The sequence below is a fragment of the Leguminivora glycinivorella genome, chromosome 14 (assembly GCF_023078275.1).
Source record: "Leguminivora glycinivorella isolate SPB_JAAS2020 chromosome 14, LegGlyc_1.1, whole genome shotgun sequence".
NCBI lineage: Eukaryota > Metazoa > Arthropoda > Insecta > Lepidoptera > Tortricidae > Leguminivora > Leguminivora glycinivorella.
Window position 1 is genome coordinate 16,631,663 of NC_062984.1, and position 11,397 is coordinate 16,643,059.

General features: G+C 39.3%; 3 protein-coding genes across 3 annotated transcripts; 2 read left to right on the top strand and 1 right to left on the bottom strand.

Moving 5' to 3' along the window:
* The first annotated feature begins 1,286 nt into the window (after positions 1-1,286).
* Positions 1,287-3,801, top strand: LOC125233042. Its single transcript, XM_048138883.1, has 4 exons — positions 1,287-1,365; positions 2,337-2,415; positions 2,900-3,136; positions 3,606-3,801. Exons 2-4 carry the CDS (start codon positions 2,343-2,345, stop codon positions 3,758-3,760), a joined length of 465 nt encoding a protein of 154 aa, XP_047994840.1. The 5' UTR covers positions 1,287-1,365; positions 2,337-2,342; the 3' UTR covers positions 3,761-3,801.
* A 1,229-nt stretch (positions 3,802-5,030) lies between these two features.
* On the top strand, positions 5,031-6,511 carry LOC125233121. The gene is made up of 3 exons (XM_048138984.1): positions 5,031-5,106; positions 5,497-5,738; positions 6,173-6,511. The coding sequence occupies exons 1-3, from the start codon at positions 5,099-5,101 to the stop codon at positions 6,445-6,447; spliced, it is 525 nt and encodes a 174-aa protein (XP_047994941.1). The 5' UTR covers positions 5,031-5,098; the 3' UTR covers positions 6,448-6,511.
* A 763-nt stretch (positions 6,512-7,274) lies between these two features.
* Positions 7,275-9,371, bottom strand: LOC125233647. Its single transcript, XM_048139714.1, has 4 exons — positions 9,129-9,371; positions 8,254-8,377; positions 7,853-7,879; positions 7,275-7,472 (listed from the first exon to the last, which is right to left on the bottom strand). The coding sequence occupies exons 1-4, from the start codon at positions 9,208-9,210 to the stop codon at positions 7,367-7,369; spliced, it is 339 nt and encodes a 112-aa protein (XP_047995671.1). The 5' UTR covers positions 9,211-9,371; the 3' UTR covers positions 7,275-7,366.
* Between the last annotated feature and the right edge of the window lie 2,026 nt (positions 9,372-11,397).

The window sequence follows — 11,397 nt, forward strand, 5'->3', positions numbered from 1 at the left end:
TTACCCACTAGTGGATAAAATGCGTTTTTACTCGCTGGTATTAAAGGGCAAAACACGTGTTTCCGAGCTAGTGAGGGGAAAAATAACAAAACAACTATACATCTCGGTCGTAGATTATAATTATACCTATTTAGATTAAGCTAAATAAGTAAGAATTGAAGCGTAAAATGCGTCAAGAACTTCTATTAAAGTGATTGGAATCCAAAATTATAATAATACCTATAAAAATATGCAAATATTTAAGTAATAAATTCTATTTTGCAAAGTTTTTCTGGAAATCTTATAAAGACAGCGCGCGCTTAAGCGATTTATGTTGGTAAAATGAACCAAACTTATAACTTATACACCGGTTCGACAGAAGCGTGCCCAGTGTTTTATAATAACAGCCACGAGCCCAAGATTTGGAGCTATCTTTCCTGACAGGCGGGTAATTACTGTAAAATTTCTCCACAAACCTAAAACGACGTATTTCTATACACAACATAGTTAGTCAGCCATTGAAAACCATATGGCTGCGAGCTAAGATTTAAAGTTTTCTTTAGTACGAGTTTCAAAGACAAATATGTCCTTTATGCAATAAAAGGCTGTATTGTTCGGCTGACTCACGATTTGGCAACGGGCTTACCATTGTTAATTGTTTCTATTACCTTTATCTGGAGTATTTTAGCATTGCATTGTTATTGCATTTGCGGATGCATTCGAGTTATTAGTAGATTTGCCTGCAGGTCGACGGACGGCGGAATTGTCTCAATACTATCGGCAATCGCCGTATTATGTTATGCAACAATGTTTTCGTCATAGAAATCACAAAATGTCGCTGCCTAGTAATTACCTATACATTTATAAATTACATTTCCAAACATTTCCTATTCCATTTTCCGCAAAGTTCTAAAATTTGTCCTGAGAGCCCACTTATACAGGATGTTTTTAGTCACCTCAAAAATGAACGGGGTAAATAAATACTTATTGCTTAATTTTTACCACTAAACCACTTAATCGCAAAAAGTATGTTCTATACATTTTGGCTGTCTGACTTTGACGTTTCACTAAACCAGTCGATAAAAAGAGCACTCGTCAAAATTGCCCAATCAAAATAAGTGCCAACCGCATGCATAGTGTCGATTAGAATTCAGGCTTGTTAGGAAGAAACAAGTGAAACAACGTCGTCCTTTCCTTATATGTAGTACATACATTCCTAATTAAACACCTTTCAGTCGTTATATTTTTACTGCCAATAAACTGTTCGTGTAACCGACCAACTAATTGGTCATTTGGTTGCGGTTGTTAGTTGTGGTCGATTGGTTATAGGCGCGGGTGTCGGCGGTGGTTTATTATATTTTATATACGGAGACGTATATCCGACAGGTACCTAATCATAAATGACCTTTTCCTGCTACTTTATGACTAACCGCTGTTTCAATAATTTAAATTAAGCGTTTTAGAATAAAATTCTTCTATACTATTGTATTCAATATTTTACTATATATGAATAAATAGGACGTATCAGGTCCTCAAAAAAGCGGCAGAGAACGGAATGGCGTTTAGGTACTTCACAGACAAGAGCCAGGCTCTTAAATAATAATATGATGATGATGATAAGAATGTAGTACACAATAATAGTTATTTGTTATACAAGGGGGCAAAATTGTATTTTAACGCCGAGTGTGGAATTGAAAAACGAGCAAGTGAAAGGATAGTTGAACCACGAGCGAAGCGAGTGGTTCGAGAATAGAATCCTGAACTTGCGAGTTTTTTAACACACGAGAAGTAAAATACATTTGCACCCGAGTGTAACACGAAACTTTTCCCCTCACTACAGCGAAGAAACTACAACGCAAAAAATGCGTTTATTTCTGCTTCCAGTAGTTCCACAGGTGGTAAATCATCTTAATTACTAGATTCACCTACTTTTGACAATTTTAAAGCAGTCAATTTGACTTTATCCAAGGTCAAATTACTTTACCCACTAGTGGATAAAATGCGTTTTTACCCGCTGGTATTAAAGGACAAAACACGTGTTTCCGAGCTAGTGAGGGGAAAAAGAAGTTTATAAACTGTAAGTTTAAGAATACATAATTTTAATAAATCATCATCATCATGATATAAGCCACTTATCGCTCCAAATACTGGCTTCTTATCCCGGCCCTGATTAAAATTATGATCAAAATCTCCAATAATTATTCTCACAAATTTTTAACTAAGTACCTACATATTTAAAATTTTAAATAAACACTGTCTTTTGGGTAAGGCTAAAATAAATAAGTTTTGATACTTGCAACCTTTTTCTTCGTGCCATGTTTTGTCTGATTACGTTTTGAATTTCACCCTGTATGCAGGTAAAAATGAAACTGGCTGTGTTTTGCTTGGTGCTGTTTTACGTTGGGCGAGGAGATGGGTATATTGTCGGTGCTGGATGTAAGTATAACATTTAATTTTACCAGCTACAGATAGGTAATTTAGCGTTAATTGCACTCATTATCATGACTGTGGTCTTGCATGTTAATTGAGTCTTGTTCATATTAAATCACAGTGGTTAGTGAATTAAGTTTCTAATGGGTCGGCAACGCGCAGTTGCAGGCGTCCATTGGTTACGGTGACCGCTTTCCATCAGGCGGACCGTATACCTGTTTGCCGACGTGGTATAAAAAAAATTAAGTGTCTGTCCCTTACAACCATCATCATCATCATTATTGGCCACAGCATATGCAAACAATAGTTGCAGTGATAAGTCATAAGTTATAAGCATTTATGGACCCTGCAAGGGCGCAGTGACTAAGGAGGTATCCTGATCAGGCAGTCTACACGCTTACATGGGCTGCGAGGGCTGTACAAGACAATGGCCGACACTCTCATAACCTTACAACCATCATATTAATAATCAAAGTAATCACTCCACCAGTAAACGTTCGCTTCGCCCAAATGCTGTACACCGACAACAAGTACCAAGTGCTCCGGGAAGAGATGATAAAGGCCAACACCAAAAACATGGTCTACCACTGCCGAGCCGACAAGAGCGATTGCGACTCCGCGCTGGCCAAGATGCGGTATAAGGCCAGCAAGCACTTCTACGCTTTGGCGAAGGCTGTGGTCGACTATGTGAAGAATAAGAGGCAGGCGCGGCCGACTGGCTATGTTGGTAAGTGCTCTAATTCCTGGTCTCATATCACCCATACAGAGTTAGAAACTCACTGACTTTAGACTCTCAGTCAGGATCAGTTTGGTGCGATGGACTCCTTCCAAAAATTTTTACGTCCAAGTTTGTTTATGTCGCAATGAAAGCACGTAGCTACAATCAACCAATTTATATCTATGGAAAAGTGACGAGACTGAGTAATCTCATCCAAGGGGCGATCCAGCTTTGGCTCAGGGGGACTGGGGTCACGTGGTGAAATTCTAATATAGATTTAAGTGCGTTTTCACATTATCCGATCCGATATCGGATGTCGGAAGGATTTCAATGGAAAATCTAAGATGGCGCCTGTATTAATCCGATATCGGATCGGATAATGTGAAAACGCACTAAGACTAAGACCCCCATGATGGATCCGTCTTTGGGCTCATATTAGCCAGCTCTTAACAGTTCCATTGACCTGTGTCTATTCCAGGCACAGCAACGTTCTGTCAGGACAACATCTGCGTCCCCGACACGGACCCGCCGATCGTGTTCGGCGGCTGCTACACCCTCATCTCCTGCGGCGGCAACAACACCTGGCACCTGGACCCTGTCGTCTATAAGGGCAAGAAGAACAGATACTACTAAAGAGAGAGTCTACGTTAAGAATAAACTATTACTACTGTTTATTACGTGTCTTTACTATTTTATTTTGTTTTTAAGGCTAGTTTAGTCGGCGTTAAATATCAATCAATCAATTATTTATTCGTGATCACTACAATAAAATACACAAGTAAAAAAACAGAAACAGCAAATAAAAGAAATTAAAACATATAAGTTACCACGAAATGGTCCCGACTCAGCATAAATGCTAACCCGAGGGTCAGCGCTGCACGGGTAGCATGGTCGCGCGATAGACGATAAAATATCAGGCCGTCCCTATCGCACTATTAGTAAGTGCGATAGGGACGGCCAGATGTTTTATCATTTATCGCGCGACCATAATTGCCTGCCAGGTCTTCCGTCGGGACCATTTTGTTGGTCACGAACGCAGCTGTACGGCGCGAACCCGTGACATACTGAACGCAGCGGCGAGCGCCATCTTGTCTGCCGCAAGACGTCATGAATCATGATGACAGTTATGTCATCAGCCCACGTCGCACAGTATGTGTATGTATGTATAAATATGTATATGTATGTAGCGATGTCATCTTACCAAACCTATGATACCTACTAAAAGATTTCAACGAACATACTTATAGGTAGCGCCCGTGACATTTCAAAAACGGGTTTCGATTTCGGGCGAAATCCGATGTAATCTTAAAAAGGACACACATTTGTATCATCACTCTAAAATCCGAAGGCCCTTACGAAACGCACTGTAAAAATTTTCCAGAGTTCCCGAAGGTTTCCGAAGCCTTCCGTCTCGCCGAAAAACATTGTAGGACGTTGAATGAGAGGAGGCTGTACGAGAGCCAAGATATATTGGAAAATAGAGAAAATTAGTAGGTTACCTCATCATTTTAAGTTTTTTAATATTTAATTATTCCAAGTCATCCAAAGACGTAGGAAACCTCAAACTTCCGGAAATTCTAGCCACGGACTTGCCTCATCAAACCGAACTGATTAAGTAAGAGCCAATAAAACTACACCTCACACCTGTTGTATTGTACTGCAACAATGCCTACTCCGTCATTGTCCAAGATTTAGATAACATCTCTTATTCCACCGCTTTCGACGCTACGACTTTGTAAATCCAGTGTAATTTTAACTTGAAGAGCCGTATAACTATACCCAATCGGAGATTACACATACTGGTTTACGCAAGCCAATGCGATGGGAACAAAATTATAGAGTTCTATAAGAGCTGTATCCAAATGAAGAACATTGGTTATGCTAGTCCGTTGGTGACCGAAAATGAAGGTGTTAATTTGTCTGGTGCTACAGGCGGTGTACGTCGCGAGTGTGATAAGGAAAAGTGCTTTAATGAACAAGTGAGTAAAATATAGACTCGATTTTTATAAAGCCTAAATCAAGAGTGTTAACATTAAAGTTTCCGTCCAATGTAAAAACCTAAGTTTTCCCTCGTCGATGAAAAAGAGGCGAGAGGAAGATATAGTAATTTTACTAATATTGGGCAATATGCCGATACTCATCTATTCATATCAATAGCTACGCATAGGTACACAATTTACAATGGCTTGTTGACTTGCAAATACACGATTACCTAAAGAAGCCTTACCACAAGCTGATGTTCCAGACACTTGACAGCATTGCTTGAATTCGGGAGGCATGATCTTTTATAAAGCATAGCAAAAATTTAGTACATTCTCCGCGAGACGGTTCTCCGCGTTTTGATCATGTATATCTTAATGTCCATACAGATTAATCAATGTGAAACCAGTAGGCCCACCCGCAGTCAGAAAATTCGTGCCCCTAACGGAGATCCCCCCTCCCATGGGCCCCCACGTCCACCCAGACGGACGCCGCCATCTTGAAGACTGCACGCCGACGCCGTGGTCCCACAACGTCATCGACGAAGCCACGGTCAAGATCATCGGGGACTACTATGATGACTTTAATGAGAAGACCGTGGCTACGGTTATTATACCAGACCATATTGACGGTAAGGACTTTTTGTAAAGTTTGTTGCTAACCATTCAGTTTTTGCGATGCCAAGAGATACTAATTGATCCAAATATCAATCCAATTTCTCGATTCTGCCTTAGTGCGTTTTCACATTATCCGATCCGATATCGAATGTAGGACCGAAATCTTATATATTAAGGACGCCATTTCTGATTGTTTCCTTTGAAATCCTTCCGACTTCCGATATGGGATCGGATAGTGTGAAAACGGACTTAAGAGTTGGAGAATGAGTTGACCTTAAAGAGCCATCGTTCACATGTCATCGTTTGTCAGATAATAAGAAAGTAGGTAAATCAGGGCTGATTGTTCTTGGTTAAGTATTTTCAGTAATTATTCAACGGACAAAAATGTGTGTTTGTCAATATGTCGCAGCTATTATATCCAAATTTAATGCTCATTATTTTTCCCCAGTAAAACATTTCGAAGTGACGACCCAAGACCCGTACTTCACAGTCGGCACTATAGACGCTTTAGGCTTCCACCCCACTAAGCCTCCCGCGCTGAACGACTGCGAGAAAATCTACCAGGACCACATAAACGAGCAGTACTCCGATGGAACCAGCAGCGATTACTCCGAGGAATCACTCGAGATGGCCAGAGTGCCAGTCGATGCCTTGGACCCTCTGAAACCCACGATGGATGTCTACGACGACAAAATTTACCAAGATCCGGACCTAATTAATTAGGTTGGCTACTCTCTTGACGTGAAATGAAATGGTCTATTCTAACTTATGTAACGCACGTGGCTGACGTTTTGCAAAAAATATCTGCCGACGGAATAATGAGAATAACAATGTTTTATAATTTTGTACCGTTTACAAATAAATTGTGAATATTTTTACTTCCTCATTTTATTTTGTCTATAGAATTGGAATTTGGAACAATAAATTTACCAGGGTTTCCTAAACTGCTACGTGCTGCTACTAACTTCGCATCACCACGCGAGGCATCGAGGATATGACGTTATATTGAGTAGGTAGTGTAGGTTAGGTACCTACATGACGGAGATACCTTCATGGCGTGGCGTGGCTATACTTCCTGAGCTGTAAGATTATCTTTTTGACACAATATCTGTACTTATTGATGTTTGTAGCGATATGGTTAAGACGTACTTAGCTATCGTTTGCCAAAAAAAATCGAGGAACTTACTAATCTTAGATGATAAAGAAAGTGGCAGTGACATTACGAATTTAAAATCCACAAAAAGAAACTTCAAAAAACATTGAGAACCCTTTATATCATATTCATTTACTCATACATTTTCCTTACATTTTTTACTCACAAATCTCACAATACAACAGATAGCCTTATTTACTACCATTTACCTAAGTTCTACCTTATTTTACATTAATAGCTATTTCATATAAGGTACCTATGTACTATTTTATCTTATGTTTTTATTTTAATACCTAGTAATTTGTCTACCTATTCCCGTAACATTTTGATATCTACATTACAAGATTGAAAGATAAACTGTGGTTTATCAACGACTAAGTAACTAAAAAAACTGCAGACAAAGTAAAAATTACGTTGTATCATAGAAAACAAACTTTTACTAAGTACAGTATTAGGTGTTAGCGCATGTTAGCCTTATTTATAACGCTTCTACACTGGGCCAGCCTGCAAGTTGGGCACTTTGATGTCTTTATCCTTCTCTTCAAAGATTTCTTCTGTGTCATCATCATCGAAGTCCTCGATGTCCAAGGGGTTCCTGGAAAGGCATATTGTATAACTGTGATGTCTCTTTGATAGGTATAAATATAATATAATATGCGGGTCTGGAAGTAAAATTAAAAAAAAGAAAAAAATAGGACATTCTCACACAAATTGATTGAGTCCCACGATAAGCTCAAGATGGCTTGTGTTTCAGGTACTCAGACAACGATATATACAAATACTTATATACCTACATAGAAAACATCCATGACTCAGGAACAAACATCTGTGCTCATCACACAAATAAGTGCCCTTACCGGGATTCGAACCCGGGACCGCGGCGTAGCAGGCAGGGTCACTACGCGCTAGGCCAGACCGGTCGTCAAAAATAATATAATAAGTATTGGATTTTTTTCATTATCGTAATAAACTCACCTGTTCCAATTCATCTTATGCCTTTTCCTGAAATAAATATAACAAATGGTTTAGATTTGTCACCTTTTACAGTATCAAAAATACAAAGGGAACAGAATTTAGATTCTCGCTCAAGATATCAACCCTTGGCAACTGATGCGCGCCATCTAGCCAGAATCCTTTTTTCGGACTTTCCGACATGGTTCGCAATGACAGTGACGCGCCGCACATCATAAACATGGGGTTCAACTCATTGTAATTTGCCTAAATTTTAAAATAAATAAGATTTTCAATTGCAAAGTCTAGTTGAACATTTGTGTCCCTCAATTGAGGATGGTGGTAGGTATGTGATTTTAGTGCAAACTGAAACAACAACTGCATATTATGGATAAATCGAGGTGTAATATTTTGGTGTCAGTCACCTGTTAGTAGCTATGTAGTCCTGGTCCATGTACTCCTCGGAGACTTCAACGGAGAGCGGCTGCCCGCGGTGGTCTTGTAGTATGCCGAAGTAACGCGGCGGACGGGTGACGCTGAACAGCAGCGCTGAAACATTACTTAATCAAATTTCGAATATCTAGTACACTACTTACTCGATAACACAGCTCCTAAGTGCGTATTCACATTATCCGATCCGATATCGGATGTCGGACCGATATCCCATACATTACAGGCGCCACGCCATCTTGGATTTTTTTGCATTGAAATCCTTCCGGCATCCGATATCGGCTCGGATAATATGAAAACGGACTAACACGTTACAACACTATCCTATCATTCATTATCCTACTTCCATACTAATATTATAAATGGGAAAGTGTGTGTGTCTGTTTGTTTGTCCGTCTTTCACGGCAAAACGGAGCGACGAATTGTCATGATTTTTGAAGTGGAGATGTTGAAGGGATGGAGAGTGACATAGGCTACTTTTTGTCTCTTTCTAACGCGAGCGAAGCCGCGGGCAAAAGCTAGTTCCATATAAAATAGTGAGTTAATCCTCCATTTTCGTTGGTGCAAGTGACCCTAAGGGGTTGAAAGAAGACCAAATTGTAATATTGCAGTGACAGGTTGCCAGCCCATCGCCCACACCACAATTGATCCACGCCACGGGTGGAAATGGGGTGGGGAAATTCTTAACCCGTCAAGTCCGTCAACACGGGGGACTCAGCTCACAGGGTGTATACCCTCGACTCGCGTTAATATTTTGTGAGCAAGAATGCAGATGGAACTACCCACATGGATCACTACCTTTGTAACGTAAATGCTTATAAGTGGTCTTTAATTTTTTTTTAATACTTACAGTCGTCAAGCGCATGAAGACCTTTCAAAACTATACTTAAAACTATTAAGACGATTTGTAACTTTAACTTTGTTTCACTCATTTTGAACACTAAACAATTAAATTACTTATGATATTCGTATAATTTCTTTAAACTAAGGTTCTTTTTGTAGTATTTGTTGCCAAATTATTTGGTCAAACTTAGATGATTTCAGTCATTTCTTTAAGCTATAAACTTTACCAGTTAATCGTAGAAACGATTAGGTTCTACTGCATCGAACATTTCCTGGCAAAAGTAGAGTTTTGCAAAATACAGGGTGTTTAGATGTTGAAAGGAAAACATGTTAGCAAACAGTTTCGTTTGCTTACAGTGTATTGTATAAGATTAAAGAACCAGCACGTGACTTCGGTAACAGAAACAGAATGACGTAAGTGCGTGTTCGGACAGGTTAGGTACATTACCTCATTACCTATAAGTACAGTTACTAGAGTAGGGTAAACTCGCCTCATTCGGTGACATGCCTAATTCGGTGAAACAGCCAAAAATCGTCTGTCGGAATAGTGCTTCACCGAATTAGGAGTGTCACCGAATGAGGCGAGTTTACCCTAGGTACGACTATATGCGAAAATAAAATAGTCGTGGAATGTAAAAGAAAGGAACCCATTGTACGAATCTTATCTTTCAGTGCAGACTGATGGGGTGAAGTCGCCAAAAAATTAACAGTTAAGCAAATTTCCTAACTTTTTTTTTTGTACAAACTGTTTTTTTTTTATTAACTTTAGGTTTAGGTTCTTTAGGTTAGTTACAATTAATTTTTGTAAAAAACTAGTGTCTTAACTCTTAGTGCGTTTTCACATTATCCGATCCGATATCGGATGTCGGAAGGATTTCAATAGAAAAAATCCAAGATGGCGCCTGTAATGTACCTATGGGATATCGGTTCGACATCCGATATCGGATCGGATAATGTGAAAACGCACTTAGGGCCACTTGCACCACCCACTTAACTCAAGGTTAGTGGGCTGTCAACTGTCAAACTCTATATAAAATGGTGAGTTGGGTCAACCTCGGGTTAACCCTCCATTTTAACCGACGACATTCCTAATTTTAACCAGGATGAAACTTTGGTATAATGTAGAGTTCGTATCGTTTTTTAAAACACAATTAGGTTTTGTTTTTTCACACAGTTTACCTACCTTTCCTCCTCCTACTTTCCCAATATCAGATCAGCACCTAGGTATGGTATATTGCATTAACGCATACCTAATAGTCGTATTAGGGCCACTTGCACCAACGAAAATGGAGGGTTAACCCACCATTTTATTTATATGGAATTTGACAGATGACAGCCCACTAACACTGAGTTAAGTGGTTGGTGCAAGTGGGCCTTACCTACATAAGTATGTCATCAGTTTCATCACATTTTGTACATTTCCCATATAATATATGTATTTCAAGTGGTTGGTTCTACTTTTCGTTATCTACAGAGTGTAACAAAAATGGTGGTGATCCGTTTAAGGGCGTACTCAGTATCGTATTCTTATCAGGAAAAAGTAGAAGAAAATTTTTTTTTCGCTAAAAAAATTTTCACCTTTGTATGAGCCGTGCCGCGCGAATCGGTCGAATCTCCATACAAAGATAAAAAAATTTTTTGCGAAAAAAAATTTTTATCCTACTTTTTCCTGATGAGAATACGATACTGAATACGCCCTTAAACGGATCACCACCATTTTTGTTACACCCTGTATTTATCTTCTTCCGCAATCATCCAACGAAAGAATTTGTTCGGGGTAGGCCCTCTATAGTGATAGGGTGGGGCATCCTTAACAAAATTTAGAAATATTTTGTGCTCCACAACATTTTTGTATTAAGGTAAATTGGACTTCTTCCATCAGGTGACTAGGTAATCTTTGTTTGCTACATATATGTGTAAGGTACAGGGGACAATTTGGGCATTTTAACTGATCGAATTTATTTCATGTTTTACACTCTTGAGTTCCATTATGTATCCGCTGAACATGCACCCCGTACTTATATATGACCAAAGACACTATGTAATTTTTTTTTATACTACGTCGGTGGCAAACAAGGATACGGTCCGCCTGATGGAAAGCGGTCACCGTAACCTATGGACGCCTGCAACTCAAGGAGTGTCACATGCGCGTTGCCAACCCATTAGAAACTTGTACACTCCACTCCACTTGCAATAATGCAAAAAATGTAAAACATGGAAAAAAATCGATTAGTTGAATGTATTCGTTGTACCTTACTTAATTGTGGCAAACTTAG